The 26,327-nt window shown below is 41.6% G+C and overlaps 1 protein-coding gene across 2 annotated transcripts in view; it reads left to right on the forward strand.

Moving 5' to 3' along the window:
* TFCP2L1 (transcription factor CP2 like 1) overlaps nt 1-23,314 on the forward strand; it is a 36,048-nt gene extending 12,734 nt beyond the window's left edge. For both annotated transcript variants that reach the window (XM_042040786.1, XM_042040785.1), the window contains exons 3-15: nt 4,918-4,994; nt 6,572-6,677; nt 6,927-7,033; nt 7,627-7,779; nt 8,652-8,762; nt 10,478-10,569; nt 11,907-11,955; nt 12,052-12,145; nt 12,972-13,062; nt 13,719-13,819; nt 14,797-14,939; nt 17,309-17,360; nt 17,787-23,314. In XM_042040786.1, the coding sequence (XP_041896720.1) occupies nt 4,918-4,994; nt 6,572-6,677; nt 6,927-7,033; nt 7,627-7,779; nt 8,652-8,762; nt 10,478-10,569; nt 11,907-11,955; nt 12,052-12,145; nt 12,972-13,062; nt 13,719-13,819; nt 14,797-14,939; nt 17,309-17,360; nt 17,787-17,824 (1,214 nt within the window). In that variant the 3' untranslated portion in view covers nt 17,825-23,314. The remainder of the gene's footprint in view (nt 1-4,917; nt 4,995-6,571; nt 6,678-6,926; nt 7,034-7,626; nt 7,780-8,651; nt 8,763-10,477; nt 10,570-11,906; nt 11,956-12,051; nt 12,146-12,971; nt 13,063-13,718; nt 13,820-14,796; nt 14,940-17,308; nt 17,361-17,786) is intronic.
* Nucleotides 23,315-26,327: the final 3,013 nt, after the last annotated feature.

Raw genomic sequence — 26,327 nt, forward strand, 5'->3', positions numbered from 1 at the left:
GGCTTAATAATCAAACAGTTTCCAGGCTGGTTCTGTCTAGTGCTGTGTGGATCCATTCTGAGAAAGAGGACTATCTGTTGGGTGTTTGTTTTTTTTTTTTCCCCCTTTCCTACAGACTTTTGTTGGGGATATTGCTGATTCAAAGGTTAGAGTTTAATTAATTTCTGGAAAGGCTACTTTGTTAGATTAAGTAAGGCCTGAGTCGTATCAGCCTGGAACATCAGCATCCTAATTGGAAATTAGTGTATCGTATCGGTATGTTGTGCAGGAAACCACAAAATGCACAGTGCAAGTGGCCCTTGAAATGTAACACAAAAACAAAGAAAAGCAAGCAGGATATTGTGGTTGTGTAGTAAATAATATTTGAGCAAAATGTAACTTTGAGCTTGAAATGGTGATAATCTTTTGTAATCAGAAATTACCTAAAATTTCTGATGGCTGTCTAAATTTCATGGAAATCAGTAAGCTGTTAAACATGTACCTTTTGAGCAGGTAAAATCCTTCCTGTGTTGAACTAAATTATTCTTCCACTGTAGTAAGTGGTTGACTTTCAGTTCTTCTGTCTCCACCTTAAGTGGTCATGCCCACATTTAATGTGTGTTAATTACCAAAGACAATGAATTTAAAAAAAGTAAGCAGCCTATAAATCCTCCCTCAGATAGGTGGAATTGCTTCATGAATTGCAAACCAGGAACTCTCTGGACCTGGGTGGTTGCTACTTTACTGGGTACTACTTTGTTTGTAAAGCAAGTTGCTCAGACTGTAGCCTAGGAGGAGATTACATAAATTTGCTGTTGCCCAGAGAATGTCTGTTTAAAATAGAAATTACAGTGTATCATCACTCGCCCGGGTTTTTATTGGTGCCCCTGAAGCTTTCAATGAAGTTGGGAGACAAACTGCATCTCAAGAATTTGCTGTGGTTTTCTGAATATTTATTACTGTCCTGCTCTCTGCCTGAGGTAGGGAAGAATGGTTGTGGTGACACAGACGTGCAGGAGGCTGCTGCAGCCTCAGCTGTGCTGGGGATGGCTTGCAAAGTGTCCCCTTCATTTCAGGTAATGACAGAGGTGCTTTAGGTGCCCCTGTGCATGTGTCCAGTACCACACCTGACCAGAGACCAGGCTGGTCATCGACTTTGAGGTGATCTCAATCCTGTGTTGCCTGTGATGGTGCAGCTGTGGCCAGTGTTGAGAGCATGGTAGGAAAAGGGTTTCAGCAAGTTGCTGGCCTTTAGCCCCATCATCCTGCTGAAGGGGACTGATCTAAAACAGCACTGCTGCTCTCCACTGCCACAATTGTTTTTTCAGGCTCTTTTTTCCATCTGAGCCCCATTCTTCCATTGTCAGCTGAGGACAAGATACTTGCCTTGGTCTTGGACCTGGGCTATTCAATCAAATAACTGCAGAGTCTAAGCATTGGTACCCTCTGCCCCTGTCTCCAGCTTCACCACCAAGTATTGACTTGAAAAGTTGCAGTCTGACCTATATTAATCTGTATTTCCATCTGAGACAAATGGAAAAACTCATTATGGGGGAGTATTTCAGCTGTATGTTTTGGGCGTAGCTAGTTGTAGTCTGTCTTGAGAACTGGAAATGCAGATTGTTTTAGTCTCACAGACATGTTTCTTTACAGTTTGGGGTACCTGACTAAGAATGATCTGTTACTGATTTAATTTTAGCAGAAAATTGTCAGCGTGTGCCTGCTAGTGCTGGTGAGTCAGTGATGCAGGATTCATAAATGATCTGTGGATCAGAGCCTTGTGTGACTTCTTTGCCCTCTTTAACGCCAGGGGAGTTCAGCTTTCTTCAGGTTAGGTTGCTGTTATTTGCGCTATTTTACAGAGGGACTTCGTTTTCCAACACCCAAGTGGTCATTCTTTAGGGCCTTTTTTCCCTGCAGTAATAATTGCAGGGTGGAGATTGTAATTCACCATTTCAGGAGTTTCGCTGGTAGCGATGGTGGAAAATACAGGGTGAACAAAGTTTGGAAGTTATTTTTCAAGGACAGAGTATAATCCAAGCAGTTTGGTGCTATGAAAGTACAAGTATCTGAATGCTGTCCATGCTAATAAATTCTGGGTACCATAAGCCACAAAGCAATGAATTTGCTGGAAAGCTTTAAGGAGAATAAACTAAAAATCAATACCAGAAGATGGATATATAAGGGAACTTTGAGGAATTAGGACCAAATTCTCACTGACAAGAGTTTCACAGAGAGGGGAAAAAGCCGCATGTTTTCTGAAGCTTGGCTGGGAGCAGTCTTGTTGGATAATCGTGTAGCAACTCAAGTTAAACATTCAGAGTTCAAGGGGAAAGCAGTTAGCATAAAATACCATTTTGATTGAGGTTTTTCATGGAATAAATTGCGTTCCAGGGCTTCCATCAGATGACCCATATATCTTTCATCAAAGCATTTTATTTCCTCTTTGGCTTTCTGTTTAATATTAACTCTGTCTACACTGCAGTTTCTTTTTCACTGGTCTGCAGGATCTGTTTCTGACTCCCTCCAAGGTGAGTCACTCCTGTCAGAAGGAGATGTGAGGTGCCCACTACCTGCCAGGCTGCAGTTCTGTCCCTATCCCATGCAGGGGATCGGAGATGGCACGCTGCAGAGTTTTTGAGTGCTTGATGCTAGTTTGAAAGGAACGTGGGTGATGTTTTTATGCCCATTATTTTCTTTTGTCTCATTGTAACTGCAGATAAGCAGATCAGGCTGACCAAAGAGCAAGAGTGTATCAGTGCACAAAGGTGTCCCAAAAATCTGCTCATTCCTGAGATATTTGCTGAGTGGCTGACAGTGCTTCTAGTTTGACCATTGCCTTCCTGCATAGCACAGCTTATACCACTACATTTCACTGTCCCTGTTACCTCCATCTGAGTAGTTAGATGTGTTTTACTGTTTTTTGCTCTCAAAACCTAAATTAATTTTATGTAATGATTAATTAGCCTCATATTTGCATGGGAATGAGCTGTAAGTTCAAGAGATGCTTGGCTGTGTAAATGGGTTCAAGATTATGAACTGTATCACAGTATAGTGTGATAGGTGTGTAGTGTATAGGTGAAGTGTATCTTCAGACTGAATCACTGAGCAGCCAAGTGCTTTGTACAACATGGATAAACATGTACAGCACATACAAGTATGTAGTACAGCAGATGTGGCACTTAGGGACATGTTTTAATGGTGGACATGGTTAATGGTTGGATTTGATGGTCTTAAGGGTCTTTTCTATCATTCTGAGAGAAAACCCAATTTGTTAACCTGACCCTGATCATTTTTATACTAATGTAGCAGTATTGATTATGTACATATCTCTAAAAGTAGTCAGGTGAACAATAGTAACGTGTCAGTGGGAACATTAGAAAGTCTTGTGAGTTAAAGTGTGGAAGACCTCAATTTCAGGACTGTGGTTTACAAAATCCAGTTTTGTTGTCCAGCAGTCTTCAAAGGCAGGTCACTGTTGTAATTTTGTTTTACTTACATGCCAAGAGATGGGTAAAGATCTGTGCATGTTTCCATGCTTATTTTGGTACTACATATGATTTATTCTCTGCTCTCCCCATGCCCTAAGTCACTTGCTGGATTCAAGGGTCATTTCCTGTTTGCAGAACTCCTACTAACATCAGTAGAACTGTTGTGCAAACATTTGGAGCTTCAATATGGCCTCTCTTGTCCTTCCTTTTTTTTTTTTCTTTTCTTATCTGCCAGCCAGCTGAATAAGCACAGATATCTCTGTGCTCTGTGGATATGGTCTGTACTAACATGGGTGGGATTCTCAAAAGGTGCTCTGCCTTTCTGACACATCTGCTGTCATAAGTCTTCCATTTCTAAATCCAGATCCAAAAATTTAGCATTTTTGTCTCTGCTGGTAGAAGCTGCTTAGAGGGAGATAGATCTGCTTTGTAGTTTTCTGTTGGGCCAGTTCTGCAGAGATGCTGGTTGAGCCAGAAAATCCAAGCTGTTCTCCTCTTGGGTGCTTGCCTTGTCATACCCTGTGCATTTTTCAGAAAAAGGGGGGATAGCAAGATGAACAAAAAAAGCTAACTGTAAGGTACACATATGATCCGTTAATCCTAATGATCTATCCTGCCTTGGTACTGGCTGCAGGTTTATTGTAAAGACTTGGTGTTGTACAATGAGCTTTTGTACTGTCTTAGTCATTTCTATGCATAAGATATTGAGACATCAGTCTCCTTTGTCTGCTGTCAGCCTCAGAGAGATGTTATTTTATAAACAAATTAGCTGAATTCTGTTGAATTGACTAAATTCCTTATGTGAGGGTGGTGGTGGGGTGGTGGAGTTTGAGTTCCCTTCCCGGAACTGGTCCTTGCACATGCTGTAATACCCGTTGCTCCCTCCACACGTCTGAAGAATATTTATGCCCTTGGCAGTGACTTTCCAGGCCTTATGGAACAAATTTTGGTTTTGTGGTTCACCAAAACACCTTACAGGCCTGACTGCTCTGTGAAGAAGGCAAGATTTTCCCCAGTTGCCATCCTCTGCAGGATCATTCCTGGACCTGTTGTGCCAGCACCTCTTCACACAACCATTGCTTTGGTAGGATTGCTTTAGCAGAAGTGACAGACAAAGGCAGTGCTGTTACAGCTGTGTGACATGGGGGGACAGCTGCTTTAAACACCCTGATGACTTTCTGGAGGGTGACCAGAAAACCATAGCAGCCCCAGGAGATAACTATAATTGATGCCCTAATGGAGAGCTTTTAGCTGCTGAAAGGCAAACCTTCCCCTCAGATTTCTGCTGTGCTTTAGTGCCTATCGATTACTGGGGCAAATGCATTATGTTAGCAAAAATAAGCTTTCCCTGATCAAACGTATGCTTTATCAGCCACGTAAATGCCAGCATGACTCTCTCATTGCTACAACATATTAAACACCTTGGAAATGTTTCCTTAAACTCTAGGTCAGTCTTATGAAATCCGTCTACTTGAGAATAGGAAATTGGGAGAGTTTCAAGATTTAAACACAAAATTTGTAAAGGTAAGGAGAAATATAGATTTCTTTTCTTCCTGCTACTACATACAGCCTTTAATGAAGGGCCTGACCTTGCTCCCACTGAGACAATGGAAAACACTTTGCCATTGTTTTTAGTGGGAGCAGGGGTGATGGAGTTGTTGAGTGACAGTTTCACGGGACTATGCAGCTTGGCTTTTCAGGGCTTCAGGGGAACCTTTATTCTGTTTGTGATCATGACCCCAGAGTTTCACTATGAATACTGGATTCAGGGGAATCCCAAAGTTCAGTGGTGAACATAGTCAAAGCTGTGGAGAGGCAGACTTGTCTCCCTACTCAATCCCAGCAACATGCCTGGGTTGTTACGTGACAAATGGAGGGCCCAGGTGTTTACACTGTTCTGCCAGGCAGATTCTGTATAGCTCCAGTTTACTTTGGTAATGGGCTTAATCATGAACATATAGAATTTGATCATTTGGTTTGGGGGACTTCTTCTTGTTGTTTCCTCCACTGCCAAAACAGTTCAAATTCAAAAATTTTGGTCTGGACCCTGGTTCTGGATCCAACCTTCAATTCTTGGCTGTTCCGCCTCAGGATATCCTTTGACAAGTGGGAACTAGTTGCAAAATTTGGATCCCAATTTGGATTTCAAATGTTGTCCAAGTCTAGGCCATTCCCTATTTGTCTTCTGGCCCATTTCAGGTAGTATGTGGATTTGGATTCCAATTTTGCAGGTGTTCCCACTGTGGCTTGTTTGCATCTTGAAGCTAGGGTTTGATTTGGGCATTTCTCAGGTTCACTGGCAAAAATTGCTCACTCATTTGATACGGAAGTCCCCAGCAGGAGTGTGAGCTTGAGAAACTGGGATGTTAGGGGTCATTAGCTCATGTAAGCGTAGCACTCTGAATATACAAAAGGCTCTATTAGTTAGGAGTACTTAGGACTTGTCTGCCCTGGGGATTGCCCTTATTCCAGCCTTTTTTCTCCAGTTTTTGGCATGGCTGCACCATTGCAGACCAGCCTGCTGTTACGGATGCTTTCCTACTCTACCCTTGTTTAACTGCTCTGGGGCAAATCCAGTGACTGGCTCTTAACGGCTGGAATCAAGTTTAATTCCCGCTGACAAGGTGTCTGGACATGTCAGCTCCACTGGTGCAGGGACAGGTGAGCTGGCTTCCACATTTGCAAATCAGAATGGGATATACTGGGGTTGGGACATGGTACAGACACATTAAATTTTACCCCCATATGAGCCCTTTTGGGTGTTGAGGCAGTATATATGGTGATGTTTCCATGCCATGACACCTAAGATTAGGTGGACATTGCTATAGTGCTTCCAGAGTGAATCCCAGAAAGCTGTCCAGGGCTGTGTTTCTCCTCCAAGATGTGCCCTGTGAAGGGGAAAGTGTGTTTTTCTCTCTCAGGGGTCCCATAGGAATTTGATACACATGGTGATGGGTCTCTTAGGTGGACCCTTCTACTGTCCTAATGAATGGGGGTGAGAAACATAACAGATCAGCTTTTGCTTCTACTCTGGAAAACCAAAGTCATCTCGAGAGAGGATTCTGGATCACACTGTTCATATTGCTGTCTTTTTTTAACAGAGCATAATTCGTGTAGTTTTCCACGACCGCCGCCTGCAGTACACAGAGCATCAGCAGCTCGAGGGCTGGAGGTGGAGTCGCCCTGGGGACCGCATCCTTGATATAGGTGAGGCTATTTCATTGTGGCACCTCTGCAGTGTTGGGAAGATGAGTGGTGTATGGAGTGTTTGCATTTGTGTTTAGGTTTTTTATGAATCCTGTATGTATCTTTGGGAGGGAAGGAGATCTAGCACTGTAGGTCCCAAGTAGAGATGTCTTTGGTGGCTTTGCTTTCACATGCATCTTGTGATTGTATGGAAATGCTTTCTCTTCTTCAATTTAATATTTTTAAAATTTTAGGGGTTTTCTTCTACAGATATCCCGCTGTCAGTTGGTATCTTGGATCCCAGGGCTAGCCCAACCCAGTTGAACACTGTTGAATTTCTCTGGGATCCATCAAAGAGGGCTTCAGCATTCATTCAGGTAAGAGATAAGTCATATTTCTGTGGTAAATACAGTGGTTAGATAAGTTTTAAAGACCTGGGGAGTCAAAATAGCCAGTACATGAAGAAGAGAGAAGGATGATAATGATAATTACTAACTCATGTGACAGTCATGTGTAATTAATTTGTAGGATACTCACTAAATCAATTTGCTAGCTACTTGTTAGTGCTGGAGTACTACCTGCTACTGCCAGGATCTTCCTTAAAAAAATACTCAGACACTGGTATTGCTTTCTAAGCATAGGTTTTGTCTTGAGAAAACTGTTCATAACCTGTTAGTTTTGCTTGCTTTCCTCTTTCATGACTGTTTCACATTCTGAGCATCAGCTGTCTTTAATCTGAATGAGGAATTTACCTAACTCAAAGGATGCTTTCCCTGATGCCCTGTTTCTTTCTGAGCTGGTTGTTCTCCTGATTATTTTGTCCAAAGGAACAGAAATGAAAACATATGAACTCTTCTGCCTCTTAGTTTTTTGTGAGGAGGCAAAACCTCATGTTCAGTCAGTATCTGAAATTCAGATTTGCACAGGTTCCAACTGTCTCCAGAGATGAGCACAGCTTCTCTCTTGCCAGGTACATTGCATCAGCACAGAGTTTACTCCACGGAAACACGGAGGAGAGAAAGGGGTGCCCTTCCGGGTGCAAATCGACACCTTTAAGCAGAATGAAAATGGTGAATACACAGAACACCTGCATTCTGCAAGCTGCCAGATCAAAGTGTTCAAGGTATGAGGTAGTTTTGGCTCTGTCATCAACTAGGTTAAGGCACAGAAACATGCAGAGATTTCAGATTGCGTAGGAGTGATGCAAATACTGGAGTAAAAGAACAGGCTTTTGACTGGGTATGCTTAAGATCTTAAACAGGACTTCAGTGCCGAAGGTGGCATAAACACTGACCTACACAGCAATTCTAGTTGAAATACTGCACCAAGACTTGTGCCAGTCCGTTGTGCCTCAAACACTACAAAAATACTGAGATATATAGAGTATCCACTGCGTTTTGATGCTCCTAGGCAATCAAGATATTAGGGCATCTTCAGTTTCTTTGATTGAATTCTCCACAAACAATGAAATTTTATCGTGGAGATCTTAAATACCTTGTCGTTGTTGTTGCAGCAGAGTTTGCCACCATGATACCTGGAGGAGAAAAAGATTCAGACAGAAAGCATCTCAAAGCTCCTAATCTGGGCATAGAAGACCTATAGCTACTTAACAACAAACTCTCCATAGGCCTGTTTTCTCAAAGGATCTGCTGCTCCAGCTTTGTTCCTGGAGCAGTGTCTTTCCTGTTTCTGGAAAGATGGTGCAAATGCCAGTTGAAGTGCATAACTTACAGTCTGAAATAGTTGGAATCACATCTCAGGACTGTGGTCAGCCTATTTTAGAATTGCAGTAGGTGTTAGTGGTGGATGTACAGAAACAGTAGAGATGCTTGATTAATTCTTTTGTCGAGAAAATGCAGATCTGATCTTGTTTCATATGTAGAATTGCTGTAAATCTTGAGGAGACTTTTGTGAACAGATTAGATATATCTGTTGGCCTCTGTCTCCAAATTTGTAATACTTGGCATAAGGCAGAGCCTGTGCTTGTACTTATAGCCTAAAGGAGCAGACAGAAAACAGAAGACTGACAGGGAAAAAATGGAAAAGAAGACCACCCAAGAGAAGGAGAAGTATCAGCCTTCCTATGAGACAACTATTCTGACAGAGGTAAAGTGTTTTAGACACATCATACTGCATCATGTTGGGAGATAAATTTAAAAGAAAACAGCATCTGAGCCATGGAGATTGTCTTGTGGAGACATGTATGCTCAGATCTGAGTGAAACAGAGTGGAGTGAAATTATAAAATGACTCTCACTGTTGAAATTTATGAAAAATGCCAAAGTTTCTTGTGTTTTGGGGTATAAAACAACCCTTAGCAGCCTTGCTTTAAAAAAAAAAAAACAACAACTTTCTCCATTTTCACTGTGCTCCTGGGCACTTGTCATGGCCCTCAGGTGCCAGCTGTATGGAAATACAGTTGTCTGTATTTTTTTCAGAACTACTTGGCAAAAGCTCATGTTGGAGATGGGGCATTAAGCAGATGAATAGACTGTCTGATTAAATTAATAATTTGTTTTTCTGTTATTGTGCCTATGAAGCTGCTGTTACATGCAAAATCTGAGAAGATTCTGGGTTATTCTCTGGGAATATCTTGTGTCTTATATTCTGATGCATCTGGTGTAGAGTTGTATGTGCTTCTGCCCCTCCCTGTCATTACTAAGATATTTGTATAAACTCACCATAAACAGGACTCAAGAAAGGGATTTAGAAGTGTTGTTCAGTCTCCCTATGGGAATGTCCTGTTGTTTGATTTAGTTCTTTCTTTTTTTTTGGACCAGCTTGCTGGACTTCCAAAAATGATGTTAATTATTCTTTATTTAAATCGACTTCCTGTTTGTGAGATCCAGTCTCTCCCACTCAATTTTCCTCATGTTGCCAGGAGCAACCAGCATGTTTTCTGATTGACAGACCTGATTCTACTGAGCTGGCAGATGCCAGACTCTCCCCATGAGCTCTGATGCACTTTGACATATTGCATGGGGAAATACGGGTTGCCAAAGAGTTAAATATTTGCCGGTGCTTGTGGAGATGATAAAATATTTGCTAGTGTTTGTGGAGATGATAAAGCTCCAAAGCTACACTTGCTGTCTTTTTATCGTTGCAAGCAAGGCCCCTACAGAGCATTTTCTTGAGCTCTTGGTGGTGGGGGATTCAACAGGGCTAGATTTCTTCTGCTGATTACTGTGGCTTAAATTCAGAACAGAGTCACCAATTCTAGCTGGGTTACTTTGGTTTTACGCTACTGTCATGGAATGTGGAGTCTGACCTATATTTGTGAAGGCTTTTAGTATCTTTGTGTCTGTCTGTCTATCTTAAATTTTCTCCATTTAATACCCATTTATGACTTGAGCTGTTTGACTAATGGCCAGAGATTTCAGCAGGCCGGTTCACATTCTGCTCCTTCGCGGGTGTAAACCTGAAGCAATGCCACTGGAGCATTTTTGTCACTCTTGCCTGGATTTAATTAGGGATTTATAATTGAGACCAGGGGTATTTCTGTATCAATGCTGCCTTCAGTCTGAGTTGACTTACTGGCGTTGCTCTGACTTACAGCTGTGCACACTTTGGCCCAGTGTTATTTGGGGACAGGCTTTGTGAAATGGGAGAAAGAAATGTGGAATGCACAACTGGAATCAATCTGGCCCCCTGACAGCCCGCTTGGAGAGCAGTGCAGAAAATCCATGGCCCATCTCCTCCTCCCAGCAGGAATGATGAGCTGAAGCTAGTGGCGTGGCAACAGCATGAATGTGGTATTAGAGGAGAATCGAAGCCTTTATTTCCATCCTTATGAAAGTTTCCCTGCTGTCTTTCTTCCAACAGTGCTCTCCCTGGCCAGATGTGCCTTATCAAATGAACAATGCTCCATCTCCAAGCTACAACAGCTCTCCCAACAGCTTCAACCTCGGAGATGGGTATGTAACAAATACATGCTTTATCTTTCCTGTTGGTATCGTAGCCTTTGTGTGTCCATGCATTTCATACCCTGGAAGAAGTAGTTAAGGACCACCACCCTTTCTAGGAAGGGGAAGGTATTTCCCAAGGTCTTTAAGACCTTCCATCCAGGAATTCCCTGTAATTCAGAGTACTGTTGGTATGTGCACTGTTTATGTGGTGGCTGGAAGGTGAGCATCAGAGGGCCTCCAGAGCAATTCCTGGTGAGAACACACCACACCCTGTACCTGCAATCCCCAGTATCTTCTCACAAGTGTGTTAGAGGCTTTCAGCACCTCTTCAGAGTTGATATTTCTTCCTTACGGTCTGTTTTGAGGGTAGTTTGGGGTACTGAATTCCCAGGTGAATGAGATGTAAAGAAATCCTGTTTGGGTCAAAACAGCCTGGGTTTTGAGAAGTCCTTTAAGAACAAAGGACTAATGAAGGCATGTTTAATTCATTAAATAGCCATCATAAAGAGACAGCTCTAGTCATCCTGAAATGCTCAAGATAACTGGTGTCAGAAAGGTACAGCAGTGTCCCTCAGTACTTCTGAGTCCTCCCTGCTACATACTTTCCCTTAGGAATTTGGTGAAGGCCTTTTTCTTTTATTAGGACTCTACCATCTTGTTGCCTTCCCACACAACTTAATTACCAATCCATGTTGTATCACTAATTTTCAATGAGTCCCCTCAACCTATGAAAAAGGGCAAACACTGAAATTACAAAATTGTGTTAGTAGAGAGATCTGCTGAGCATTTTCTTCCTTTGGTAAAATCCCTGACATGTTTAGGAGTCCTGTCTGTGTTTAGGAGAATTTAGTAGAAATGTGGTTTTGCATAATTTATGGCACTTGACTATGTTTAAGAGAACACCAGGGTTGAATTATAAGGTCCTTTTTTCAATTTTTGTAAAGAATTATTATTAGATGGTGGATTTAGTTAGGATATTTCTGGCTCATAGAAATTTTGAGTTCAGCCACCCTGTAGGTTACAATTTTCTTGCTTAGATGATGTCACATTAGTGAGTCAGCCATATGGAAAAGTTTGATTGAGGTCAGTAAACCTCAGTTTTTCTCTCAGTTGTTGAGGAGGACCTCAACTGACCAGCAAAAGACTCAGGTAGAGAGGGGTTTTTTTTATTCTTGTTCCAGATTTTGGACACCTTTATAAAAATCTGATAGAGGAAAAAAAGCCAAGTTGGATGTAACTTGTGAAAGTTGAGTCAAGTAAGGAGGGGGAAGAGGACAGACACTGCAATGTAAAATTTAAAATAATGTATTTTTTTTTCTCTTCCAACTTTATATAATTTCTTTTAGCAACAGTTCTCCAACCCACCAAATGGAGCTCCTGCCTCCCAGCAATGATGTAAGTACTTGAGATCATGTTAATGTGGTGCTTTTCTCTTTTAGGACACTGGTGAACAGTTCATTTCAAGACCTTCTTATTCTTTTTGCAATGTAGCATCTCCTTCCTTCTGCTTCTATTCAAGATGCCCAGCAGTGGCTTCATCGTAATAGGTTCTCTCCATTCTGTAGACTCTTCTCAAGTTTTTCGGGTGAGTTTAAACAGTCCAATTACTTTGGTTTTTTTTCTCTTCTGAAAGTGCAGCTCATGTAGCATCTGCTGCTGGCCACTTTTGATGGGACACCTGGTCTGATCCAGTGTGGTTGTTCTTTTGTTCTTAGATTAGTTACCGTCTGTCAAAACAGTTTGTAGACATATAGAGTAAGTAAAAATGGAAGAGAATACATTAAGATGGAAAGAACTTCCCAAGTTCATTAAGTGCAACCTTGAAGCAAGTCCAGGGCCTTGTGCAGTTGCCTTTGAGTATCTCCAAGGCTGGAAATTCCACAGTCTCTCTAAAAAATCTCCTCAAATACTTAACTATTCTCTTTTCTTATATCTAATCAACATTTCATCTTCTGTCTGCTGCCTCTCACCCTGTCCCTGTGCACCTTTAAGAAGCATCTGGCAGCTTCACTGTACCCTCCCATTAAGTAGTTATACACACCAGTAAGATGGTGGAAGGGGCAGTTAGAGGTGTTGAAACCATGAGGAGGCTCTCTGACTTGCAATATGATGAAATAACCCAGTGAATGTGACAGTTACAGTAAACTGGGTCATTTAATGGCCAGAGCGAAATAGCTAGCTTGTTCCTGAGTTGTCTGGAATATTTTCTTTTGGCAGCTTCCAGCTTTGTTTCACAATGATTGATTTGAGGTGCACACCTCTCTGAATTTGAAGCTTCTCTGTGTAAATCTGTCTGGTTTAGCTTTGTGGATTCTCTACCCCCTCTACCCCTGCCCTTTTCTGCTGCCCATACATATTTGGAAGCTAAGATTTGCTTAACTTCTGAAGAAAAATTAATTTGAAATATGTAGGTGCCGACTTACTGAAGATGTCCAAAGAAGATTTTGTTCAAATCTGTGGGCCTGCTGATGGAATTCGGCTCTTTAATGCAATTAAAGGAAGGTTTGTACTATTTCCTTCCTGTTTTTTTGTTATGATAGCATCCCTTGATAATTTCAGTGTTAACTGGAAGTTAATCCTGAAGCTGTAGCATTTAGACTTCCTTTTAATACTTCAAAGAGGTTCTCTCAGGGACTGGAGATCACAACGATATTCAAATCCAAGCACAGCTCAGAAATCTTGCCAAAACGAAGCAGCATAATGTGGGTCTCCAGTGGTTTATTTGCTACCAGCTGATAGCTTACATCCATTTCATGAGGGACACAGCCTACAATACCTTATGTTGCATCTCTATCAGAGGTAACAATAAAAAAAACAAACCCTGGAGCCTCAAATGACTCATAAACTTACTTTCATTGCAATAACCTCATAAATTCTGAGCAGGATTTAAATCAGTAGAGGCAGGTACAATGAACTGCTTAGCAAGTGCTGTAAACTGTTTATGCTTATCTGATCTTGAAAGATTAAGGTACTCTGTATCACCTCCCAGGAGTCTCTTGCTGGACATCCTAAGCCATCTAGTCACCAGCTTCAAGACTATCCCTTAGTTTGTTATTTTTGGACAGCCTGAATGGCTTCATCTCTTACTGTTTGATAGCTGACTTGGAACAATTTTAGATCTACTAAATAACTTACTACTGTTTTTGATTAATCCATAGAAACGTAAGGCCCAAAATGACAATTTATGTCTGTCAAGAACCAGAGCAAAACAGGTCTCATCTCCACCAAAAACGAGAAAATGGAGATGGAAGTCTTTGTGGTAAGTTCTTATGTATGGTCTTTGTGAAACACTTACCTGGTGAGAATGCTGCTTCCTGCCTGAGCTCCTGTGTGGGACAGCTTGGTGTCCCGAGTGTTTGAAGGGGTCCTGTTTATCCCAGTTCTGCCTCTTTGGTTATGGTTTCATGGCTACAGGTTACAGGTGGCACCATCTGCCTGCGGAACAGATCCAGCTTACAAGTTATCTGCAGAATGCCACAGCAAAATCTCTATTCAGTTCTTTGTAGGGACAGTAGCATTAAAAACTACCCTTCCATCCACAATTTTCTTTAGATTATGTCTTGTTTGAAAAAATTCAGGGAAATGGAAGGTTGGTATGTCTTAAAGTGAGGTTCTAATTCTTGAAAGTTCAAAATTTTTGGGAACTTGTCATCCCTCACAACACAGTGTACAATCAGATGAGAATAGAGATTGTCCTTAAATCTTGCACTTAGTAATAAACAGGCACAGCTTTCCTACCTGGTAGATATAATTTGGATTGTATTTCCAGAACAGTATTGTCATCTGTGTTGTTACCTTACACACTGTATGTTTGTTTGTGCCAGTGGATGGCATCTAATAAAATACTGCTTCTGTGTGACATAGCGTGTGTTTTACTATTTGACTGATTTTTTTTTTTTTTTTTTTTTTAAACTTCAAAATCAGTAAAAGAAGGTTATCCAAAAATGTTAGCAGCTTTATGAGAAGGCCGTTTTAGTGCCCCATGATGCAAGTTGTCATTAGTCCCCGTGTTTTCCTCTGGGTAAAAGCTGTGTGTGCTTTAATTGCCTGCTGCATAAAAATAGTGGGTATTTTTCTGCAAATCATCAAGCCAGATATTTTGGGGGATGCTTTGAAATACTAAGCTTGTTAATTCCATTTGAACCTTCATCTTAAACCCGTTTGGTTGTTGATGCTGAGCCATGTCTTGGTGCCATCTGTATTTGCTGTCTTGTAACTGCACTCCAATTGTTGCAGTGTATCATGCAATCTTCTTAGAGGAACTGACCACGCTGGAATTAATGGAGAAGATTGCAAACTTGTACAGCATTTCTCCACAGCAGATAAATCGGATCTACCGGCAGGGACCCACAGGGATCCATGTATTAGTGAGCAATGAGGTGAGGGGGCTAAAGGGATTGCATCTTTGTTATAGATGTAACACTTGTCTGACTTCTTGAAGTTAGAATGAGCTTTCAAATTATGGAATGCATCTTCAAGGGAGAATTGCAAAGCCACTAATCCCAACAAGTTAAAGTAAATACTTTGAGTGAATCAGCCATGTGCAGCATTGATTTCGGTGTGCTTTCAAGACCTTTGCTTTGTAAAAGATGCTGAGGTTCTTGGGTTTTTTTAAGCAAAACAAAACACAGCAAAATTGGTCATTTATTGCTCTCTCCAACTACCTGAAAAGAGGTTGTGGCAATGTGGGGCTCGGTCTCTTCTCCCAAGTAACAAATGTCAGGATGAGAGGAAATGGCCTCAAGTTGCACCAGGAAAAGTTTAGATTGGGTATTAGGAAAAATTTGTTTATTGAAAAGGTTATTAAGCATTGGAACAGACTGCTCACCATCCATGGGGGTGTTTAAAAGTCATGTAGTTGTGGCAGTTGGGAACATGGTTTTGTGTGGGACTTGCTGGTGCTAGGTCAATGTTCATGCATGACAATCGTAGACATTTTTTCCAATCTAAATGATTCTATGAATTTCTTTTCATTTTGGCTACTTACACAAATTTTGAAGTGAGGATCTAAAGTAAGAGCTTTTAAAATTAAATAGGTAAGTTCCCAAAGAAGGTAAGTTTTAAAATCTGTAGGGCAATTAGTTTTACATCTTGGCCCATGATTCCAGGCACTGGGTCTGTCACTATATACACTATATGCACACTATAATTTATGGACCTCTGCTACTGTTTGTGTCCCATTATATGATGCCTTAATTTAGTCCATTCCATTAACTTGCAGGTTAACAGTAAGTTGCCCTTCTTCCTCTTTTCCCCCTACTAAATTACTTACTCATTCATGCACCAGAATCACTTAAGGAGCCTCATTTATAAGAAGCATTGTTAAAACAAATGAAGCAGAGCATAGGTCTCAACTGGAGCCTAAATTCAAGGCTGTAATGCTTATTCCTGAAGTCTCCTTGCTATTCCAGCCTGATTAAATCTGAAACTTTGATGCTTTATGGATGCAAAATGCTTGAAGGCAACTCTTGTTAGAGGAATTGCATGAACCAGCTTGGGTATAAGGCTTTAAGTATTTGTTTAAGTCAATTATTAACAAGGTCTATTGCTTTTTAAATATTTTTTTCTTGTTCTAGTACTATAGTGGCAAGAGTGTGGCACTCTGTGAATGTACTTCATGCATCATTAGGAAAAGGCACACAGACTGGCCACAGAAGTTTGATTTGAAGGAGTAGGGGCTGGATGTTAAGTCCAAAAGAGTATAGGGAGATTAGCCTAAGTTGAAAAGGGTATTTTAATGTGAGAACTTACAGCTGAAAAATGCCCTACTTCAATGATATTCTGGAGCTAGGAGAAAGCTTTTTCTCAAAGCTGGATTTCATGAGCTGATCAGAGAGGTTCTGGTCACACTGCCCTTCTCTGAAGTTGTGTCCAGCATTTGCCTCAACTGTATGAAGGTAATTCACCTCCTCTGTCCCACATTGCTACTCCAAGATGGGAGGAAGCATTGACTAAGGATGAACCTTAAATGGGCTTTTCTTATTGGATCTGAAGTAATTTCAATCTCTTTATTTAAAGGTGTCACTAGAACCTGCACCTGTTCTGAAAATCTAGTTGTTTCTCATGAATAACTGAAATGGCTTTAGGTTCTAGTCTTTCTTCCCATGATTGGCCTTGCGTCCAGTAACAATTTCACTATGATTCCTGTTCCTTGACAAAATACAAGCAGGTAAATGATTCCTGCGAGCACAGCATCTGTATTAATGTCTGGTCAATAGCCAGATGGATGCTGCTGAGGTGGCATTTCAGTAGCAACTCCTTTATTCAGCAGGGAGTCCATTCCTTGGGGTTTACCATCTCCAGGTATTCTTTAAATGCCAGTGTAAGTTCAACTGAGCTCCATCGTTTAGCTGAACATGTAATTACCACTGTTGGAATTTTAGGAAAGGGACAACCTTCATCCAGTCTAAACTACTACAGCTTCACTGAAAGCAACAAAGAGCATGATGTTTAATAGAATAATTGGAGTGGTATAAGAACCTTCAGGATCAAGAGCTGTAAAGAGGCTGGTAAAGTGCTGAATAAACTAGATCAGTTTCAGGCAAGCAACACACTAGCAACTGCAAGGACCTTAATTAATCAGTGATGTATGTTAATAATCTCATGGGCAGGGTTACTCAGGACTGTGTAGGACTAGACTCCAAATACTGTTTGATACCTCTCCTCTAAGTCTATACTGGCATTGAAAGAAATGTGAATTTAATTGCTAAAAATATGTTGTGTTGGCTTTTTTCCTTCTGCCCTTCAGATGGTGCAAAACTTCCAAGATGAATCTTGTTTTGTTATCAGCACATTAAAAGGTGTGTATTGCTGCTGCTATTACCTGCTGCTCTGAAGATAATTCCTCCTTTCAATTGCACTAAACGTTATCACAAACTCAATGCTGTTATCCTGAAAAGATAAGTAATCTAACCTAGTGCAAGTCAAGGTGTTGGCTAGACTATGATAGACTGATTGATCAATGCTTTACTCTGTTACACTGTTACAAAAATTTCGTAAGTCCATTGACACCACTGATGTAAATGAGCAGAAAACCTTGGAGTAAAATGATAAAATATGACAGTATGTAGGGTTCTTTATATAAATTATTTGACTTAGATGTTCAACATTGGTTTTCATGAGTGGGTTGTGAAACAAGCATACAAACTAGAAAGAAAATTCAAAGTTCTGTATTTCTGGTGTTTCCTAAAAGCAATATAAATATGCTTTGCATTTCTTTGTTACAGCTGAAAGCAATGATGGCTACCACATCATTTTAAAATGACCGTGCTGCACACAGAGACTTTAACAGCCTAAAATTTAGTGCCTCACTGAGATTGCTACAACCTAGACTGGAAACATGAAGAACCTTCTGGATAAATGTTCCTGTGAACTAAGAATTACCAAACAGCTTAAGAAAAAACTTGCTTTTACAGATAGAAATTTTTGGTGGTGTGTGATTTTGGTGGGTTTGGTTTTTTTGTTTGTTTGGTTTGGTTTTGTTTTGGTTCTTTTGTTTTTTTGAAGCTGGAGCTGAGAACATCCTCAAAGCTTGTACATGTTTCTTCCTCCCTCCCTTCCTCTTCAGTCTTAAAAGTTGTAGAGGTTTCTGCTTATTACTTAGAAACATCTGCCTTGTACTAAAGGGAAATGAAAGATAAACAAATCCCAATTCTCTTGACCCTCATGTTTGGGTGAATTGATTTACTTACAGTTCTGAGTGTTCTCTTGCTTTTAACACATTACCCTGATGCTGATGGACATGGACTCCCCAAGGCTCCTCTTGTATGCTTTGAGGTGGAAGGCTTGGGGCTACGTCCCAAAACAGATTGGGCAATGCAGAGGATGGGTTTGGTGCCCAGCCTTCACTTGAAGTGTCAACTCTGGAATCCCACACTTGGCTGTTCTCCACCTGCAGATGTGCTCAAAGTCCAGAGACCTTGGTCCCTCCTGACAGACCTTCTGTAGTACCAATCCAACTGAACAGTTTTGGGGGGGTTCAAGGGAGGACAGATAACCTGAGGCAAGCAGTTCAGTACCATATTATTATCTTTAGCTTTAGAGTAGCCTCTGTGAATGGAGCATATGAAGGTTTTCTGAGGAAGTGTTTTGAACATTCAAAGCTCTAGTGCTCATGACAAATTCATACTATGGATTTATTCTACTCTACAAAGTAGTGAGTAGCTGCTATCTTTACTGTAACTGGGAATTAGATGTTTTAATCTTAATGGATTTTTATCCTGTTACTGAAGTAAAACTGAGTTTTGATAAAGACCAGGTAACAGATCATCTTAGTTGCTGCTTCTTACATTCTGGCTCTTTCACTCTTGACTCCTGTTTTCAGTATCTGTAACTATGATCATCTCCACCCTCCCTTGGTCTTTTGGGACTCCATGCAGGCTCCATTAAAGAAGTGGCTTCCATTGAAGTCAAAGGCAAACTGGATCACACCTTTCTTGCGTGGATGAAATCATTTCAGTTTTGACAGCTAAATAATAAGGCTGTTTCCCCAAACTGAGTGTCCATATACCATCAAAATCTGATTCTTGAACATTTCATTTCATCCTGAACTGACAGGGAAAGCTGAAATACCAAACATTTTCCTGGAATGGAAATTTTTCAAAAAATGAGAAATTGTTAGCTGGAAAACACTGAATAAAATGTTCCAGCCTTTTGAAATGGAAACATTTAATTAAATCCATTTGGTCCTTTAAAGCAGCATCAGTTTGGGCTACTGTTGCAGCCCTCAGAAACTGTCATTCAAGTGCCCTGCGCGCTGTGTCTCCCTTGGGGCTGAGCTCTTTGGCTGAATTACAGATCCCATGATGCTCCTACCCTGGGTTAGTCAAACAGGGAATGCGTCATGAGGGCTGGAGAGGTGCCCAGGGAAAGAGGGGGCCATGGAGCTCTTGAATTACAGCTCCCAGCTGAGACTAGAGGAATTCGGATAGACACGGACTGATATTTCTCTGACAAAAGTTATGTGTTTCAAGTTTTCCCAACAGAAATAAACAGCAAAATATTGAGAAAAGCAACCTTTTTTTCATTAAAAGCATCAAGTTTTGCGCAAAAAACCCCACCCATCCCCACTGAATTTTTTTTTTTTTTATTTTTTTACACCGAAAATAATACTAGAATAGAAAAATTGTGTTACAATGGGAAAACCTTCAGCCAACTCTGCTAATTGAGCAGCAGTGCCTACTTAGGCACGATCTTGCTCAACTGGCTGTCCTGGATCCTCCATGAATTGTAGGCATCCAAAAAGAATACCTAGGCTTTGGGACATGGTTCCTCCCTCTGAAATGAAGGAATTGAGGCTTCTTGGTTGAGGACCAGGCTGTGTAGGTGAGGAGGAGCTCCTGGCTGTGGAATCCAGGTTGTGGCCACACAGTTAGAGCTGCCTTCCAAGACAGTAATGAATTCCAGATGCCTTTGTGAGTAGGTGGGACCAGTGTGCCCCTGTGTACCAGGAGCTGCTTGATTTATTTTGTAGAAGGTGCTTTGGAAGATGGATGTTGGCTGTGGTTTTTCATCGTGTTCTGTAATACTGTCCCAGTGCATGGTATGGCTGTTGTGGGCATGCAGCTCAGGTGAATCTGACCTCATGAGAAGGTTCAAAATGGACCTTGAAGTTGCCAGGAGTGTAGCCTGTATCATATCCACTTCGATGTGATAGGCCTGTAGCTGAGGGGACACAGCAATACTGATACACAGTAGAGTGAAGAAAGGATAGAGGTGGTTTTGTTGCCAGAGCTAGGGACTGAGAACTGTTTGCTTATTTTAAAAAGTCTAACTTCTTGAGTCTTTAAAAAACAACTTTGCCCATGAGGAATTATATGTCAAAGTTCTCATAGTGTTTCAATAGCACTTGCTTGATCAATTTTGAACCAAAAGAAGTCTGTTAAAGCTTTGCTGTATTTAGATTTTTAAAAATAAAATAATTTTACTGATGTGAGGATGAATTTGACAATATATCTTGCTTTCATGCTCTAAAATGGTATTCCAGAGTAAACAATCCCAGAGACTATAAATAGTTTTCAATGGGTGGGCGCTACTGTTTTGTCTGTTTGAGCCTGTTGTAAAGCTGTACAGCTTTGGGGTGTGTAATACCTACACTTATTTGACAGAGTAGTTCTAGTCCTTGTTGAACCTCTGTAGTCCCAGCAGGAATTTGGAGGTTTGTGGTTAAGAAACACACACCCATGAAGACACAGCACATCTGGTTTGGGGTCCAGGAGACTGCTGAGTTACTTCAGCTCAGAATCATAGACTGTCTCGAGTTGAAAGGGACCCATAAGGATCACTGAATCTAATGCCCTGGTCTTTATAGGAGTACCTAAAACTGATCCCTGTGACTAAGAGTGTCATGAGTGTCAGCCAGACCATCCCAGGGGAGCCTGTCCCAGTGACCACCCTCCCAGTGAAGAACCCTTCTCCAGTGTCCAGTCTGAAATTGCCCTGATTCAGCTTTGTTCCATTCCCTCGCATCCTGTCACTGGTCACCAGAGAGAGATCAGCACTTCCCCTCCACTGCTGCCCTTGAGAAAGGGGCAAAGAGAGAAAGACAGACTTGTCTCACCAATTATTGACTCTCCTTGGATCTGCCATCCGTGGAGGGACTTGTTTGACCTGTTTGACCTGTTTGTGGAAGTGGCAGCCTCCAGAAGGAAGCTTTTGTTTCCTCAAGACTGGAGGAAGCACAAGTGTTTAGTCTGGGATAGATACCTAAAATCTAGATAGACTAAAGGCAAGGGAGGTGAGTAGCTCCCACTCATCTAAATAGCATTTACTTTGTTCTTAAATGCCTGTTAGACTTATTTTTACTTTGTTGTTGTTGTTGTTGCTCTTGCTTTTTAAAAAGTAAGAAAACCTGCTCAAAGTGATTTAAATGAGACTTTTTTCAGCTATATGTGAAATTTGTACAGCAGAACTTTATAAGGACTGGAGCTTAGGATAACAGTGAGTAACATGGTTTCCCAAACCGTCCAGCTTTTCAGTTGTATGTATGATGACAGCCACTATGAGTAAAAGTGGGCTTGCTGGGGATGAAAAGGCAGAATCATTGTGTGATTGATACCAATGTGACTCCAGCCAATACTGCAAAGTATAAACTTGACTTCTTGTCAGATCTGTACTGTCTGTTTGAAATTTCCTAAATTGTGGCATTTTCTCTATCAACTGAGTAAAATGATACAGATCAGTTAATACGACTTTGGTGATGTCCTGAAAACTCACAGTAATGCCCACGATACACAACTGCAGGGCAGGGAGAGGGCAAATGATCTGGTGATAAAAATTTGGCCATCTGACTGGGGTAGCAGGACCGGTGCTATTAAAATTAAAGCTCCTGTTCTTTCTACTGGCCCTGCATGGTTAACTGGCTAAAATAGAAATGATCCTTCAATATGGAAAATACTGGAGTTCTCATTGTCTTAGTGTGAAATTTGATGGGCTGAAGTTTCAAGACTTGGAGGTGGTAAAAGGATTCTTGCATTTGAGAAGCCCTGAATGGCACTCTCCTTATAATGTAACATAAACATATATATGCATATATCTACATATATATCCACATACATACTGTACTGTATCAACACATATTTGTGCTGAGTACATGTGTTCTTTGGTTTTGACTGGTACTCTGCTTTGTTTAGTTGCAGTTCAATGTAAAAGACTCTGGTTGATCAAGCTTCAAAACCCAGCCATTCCTTGGGTAGAAATGTAAAAGTCCATAGTAGCAACTAGGTGATTTGGACACGGTACATTGGAATGATGTAGATTTGATGAATTTTTGATGAATTTGCGATATAAATCCCAGGCCTTGGTGAAGATGAGCATATTCTTTCACTGACACTGCAGTTCTACATTGCAGCTTCTGAAAATTAGTTAGAGTAACAGAGAATAGATTGCCCAATGTTTTGTGAACCAGTAAGGCTACTCCATAAGCAGAACAACCATATGATGACTTTTCCTAGCTCAATGTTGTATTGCTTAAGCATTGGCTGTAATTCTAACAATCATCTGGTGAATGACTGAAACAGGTTTTTTTGTCTGTGTCTGTTGGGGTTTTTTGACTTCTCAAAGAAATGCTTGTATTCAGACTGTAGCTTCTCTTTCTCTTACAGTTATGAAATGGTTTAACTTTATGCTAGTCATAGAAATACTTTCTTAAGATTATAATGTTTGACAGCACAGGGTACTCAGAGTGGGGAGTGTTTCGCTTTCATCATCACTACTGTGGGTGAATAGGAGAAGGCAGACTGGAGGTGTATCTAACATCCTTGGCTCTCTCTAACAAAAGGGTTAAGCTAGTGCCTAATTTTTTGTGCATTTTTGATTTGTACCTTTTTTTTTTTTTTTGCCATTCCCTCAAAATTTTGCTCCCTGGCGGGGTATGCATTGGTGACCAGATGGTGTACCCAACTTTTTAAAGTAGCCTGCTGTTGTCCCGGTTTGCTTGGGGTGAGTGTTTATCTTTCAAAGGGGAGTTAGCTCTCTTCACTGACAGTGCAGCTGTTAGAGGCAGGCAGTGCTGGCCACAAAGCTGGCATGATGGGCAAGGGTGAGTGGAGGTGGGTCGATGGGAGGCTGAGGCGTACCAGTTGTGAGTAAATACTGCCACACTCTTCGTCTTTTCCTATGTTGGTTTTTGGGTTTTTTTGTACATGAATAAATAAAAAAAGCATATTTTGCACTGGCTCTTGTACTGTTGTGCAGAAGAAATCCGTATCTAGAATCTGTGCTCCAGTCAAAATGCAAATAAATCTGTTTGTAAGAAGCACGGGTTTGGTCTCTGTTTATTTGGTGCGGTTGGGCACAGGAGAGCCTTGGCATCAGCTGCTGCTCAGTGTGCAGCTGCAAGGGGCTGGGTGCCCTCTCAGGGTGAGGGGAAGAGCAGAGTTTGCAAAGTGCTGGCCAGAGAATGTCAGCTGCAGCCAAATGTCCTGCAGCATTTTCTTTGAGTTAGGACTGTCTTCATTTCCCCACAGCACAATGCAGTGACCAGTTCGTGTTTAATCCAGGTCAAGGCACCAGGAGAAATGCCTCGTTCTTGGAGAGGCTGTGACAATGGTCATATGCTTTCCTGCAGGCACCAGCTGTGTCAGATGGCAGCTGGCTTTGGTCTTGCAATGCTCAGAAGGCACAGTGGTTCAGAGCCTGGTCCTCACTGACATCAGAGATGAGCAGAGTCCCTCAGAGCAATGCTCTGTCCCATTAAGCAGCTGTGAGACACATGGTGGCAGTGAGGTTTGGATGTGAAGCATTCACAGTGGTTTGGCTGGAAGAACTCCAGTATCCTCTAAGGTTTAAACCATAGATCTAGTAACTTCCGTAGTCAGGAAATGAGCAGATGTTCGTTCAGTGTCATTTTCCAGTTGGAGAAGGTGGAGCCCAGTTTGGAGATAGTATCTTCCAGCAGCCAAACTTCATCTCAAGGCAAAGTATGGATGGATGTACAACCAGTGGAAGGGTGCTCCTTAATCTGAATTCATCTCATAAGCAGTTTCAGCTCCTTTCCTGTGCTGAAGAAGTACTTTAATCACAAAATAAGAAAGTGCAGCTTGGGCCTGTATATATATCTGTTCATATGCAAAGTACAAGGGCACAGACACTGCTCCTAGATATAGGTAGATGAGAATTTAGTATTTTTCCCTCCTGGTCACTCAGGCATCCCTGAGAAGAGGAAAGGGACCATCTACCCCAGTTTCTATTAGCTTAAAATTCCTCTGGAGGCAGAAATTCAGCCATCTGAGGCCTGATACTGTAGTCAGCTGTTCCGTGCATGGTCAGGCGCCATCGTGCCCCACAGGGCTGCTGGGTTTAACATGGCTTCAGTGTAGGTTCAAATCCACTTCCAGGCTGCAGCCAGGGATCTGTGTGGGTTGTGCCATGAGGGCACATGCTGGTAGGCTCTTGAGGGTTCAAGGCTGGCATTTGAGTTCTCCAGGGCTGTCCGGAGGGTGCTAAGTTTGGGGGGTTACTGGCAGCAAGTGCTTGGTGACTTGGTGGCTGTATGAGCCCTGCCAGCTGCAGGGGCCATCCCTGGGGCTTTTGGGAGCAGAGGGTGAATCCCACTCACTGCGAAGTGGGAGTGCCAGGGGAGTATCACGTGTATGGATAGTTCCCACCAAACTCTACACAACATTATCCCTCTTCTTCTGTAAGCTTGACCCATGTGCTGGCAGGGGTTGGTCAATGCAGAAAGGAACACTGGGAAGATTTTTACCTAATAAACAGGGTTCAAGGACAGGGAAAGTGGTGATGCTGCACAATTTAATTTCTATGGGAGACACATGTAAACAACCTCAGAACAGACCCAGAAGTTAGCAGCAACTGTAGGACTGAACAGGAACTCTTAAGAGCTTTTAATGAGTGAGGAAAAACAAGACCTAGGACTGGAGCTGTTTAGTCAAAGCATTGGCGTACTCTCATCTAAATCCTCAACAGCAAGTAGACATTTTAAAATTAATTTTCTAATTCACAAAACAATGCAGTCTCTCAGTTAATTAGATTAGTCACAACTATGGACCTGGCAAAGAAATAACACCTGTCATACTCTTTCTGTGAAGAAGCTAAATGCTTCCAGGCTTACCTGAGTAGGAAAGATTTGACACTGCAATAAATTAAATTGTTGAGGGGGTTTTTTGGAATATTACAGCAGAGGATGGTTGTCCTGATAAAACTGGAGCTTCAGCCAAGTGTTGTCTCCCCTGCTCCCCAGAGATGTGTGGTCCAGGGAGGCAGGGCTGTCCCATCCTATCCCATCCTAAATCTTCTATTTTTGTCTGTTGCAAACAGTGCCACTATCCATTTTGCTGTCTAGAAAAGCCTCAGTTCTGATTTATCTGATATTAAGTAATAAGCAAGTATGATGCAGCTGGAAAAAAAGTTTGATTAGCAAGAATCCAAAATTAGCTGAGCACAGTAGTGCACTGAGCAATAATTTTTCCAATGGTGAAAATTTAAATGCTGAAGACTATGCTTTAGAGAGGAGACATGCTAGAAATATTATGTTGGATAGACTTAAAAAAAAAAGTGCAATGCTGAGAGGAATTCCTCCTTGAAAATATTTTCAAAGCCTAGTATCTCCCAGAAGAAAGAGTTCCTGGATGGGTTGGCACCACTTTGGGGATTAAGATCTCCATGATCTTAATAGTGTAACCTGTGGTAGTAAAATAAGGGGAAAGTTAAGTAAGAAGATGAACACATGACTCAGGGCAGGTAGGAAATTGTGGCTGAGGGTACATGGCCAGAGCATCCCAGAAAGGAAACCCAGCACAAAGGCATGGAGGCCACATACGCTGAGCCAAGTGCGTGCTGCTGCACAGCTGTCCTGAGGACAAAGACATTGTCCCAGACAAAATTATTCCAGAGCCGCCCACAGTTTCCCTTTCCCATCAGATTTACCTCGTTTCACAGCAGAGCCCATGAGGCCACAGCTCTTGTTTCTCCAGCAGCCATAGTTATTTACTGTCACATGCATGGCTTGAAAGAAACAAGGAAAGACATGTATCCCCAAATGAAAACATGGGGATAAATTTGGTCATTATTGAAGTGATTACTAGGGAAAAAAAAGGAGACACATTCTTCTTTTTTTCTAAAGCTTTGGTTCCCTTTTGGTTCTTCCAGTCCCTGCCGATGGCTTTGCAGTTTTCAATTCTCAAACAGTTGCATTTTCAATCTAATTGTGGTGATGATTGTGGTCACCTGCTGGCCAGCTACACGAGCAAAGTAATTGCGAAAATGAGCCTGTGGATTCTTGGAGACTCCCACTTTAAAACAGTGAAACA

This window comes from Corvus kubaryi, unplaced genomic scaffold (genome assembly GCF_017639235.1).
Source record: "Corvus kubaryi isolate FWS band 111438036 unplaced genomic scaffold, C.kubaryi_AGA036_p1.0 37396, whole genome shotgun sequence".
NCBI classification, from domain to species: domain Eukaryota; kingdom Metazoa; phylum Chordata; class Aves; order Passeriformes; family Corvidae; genus Corvus; species Corvus kubaryi.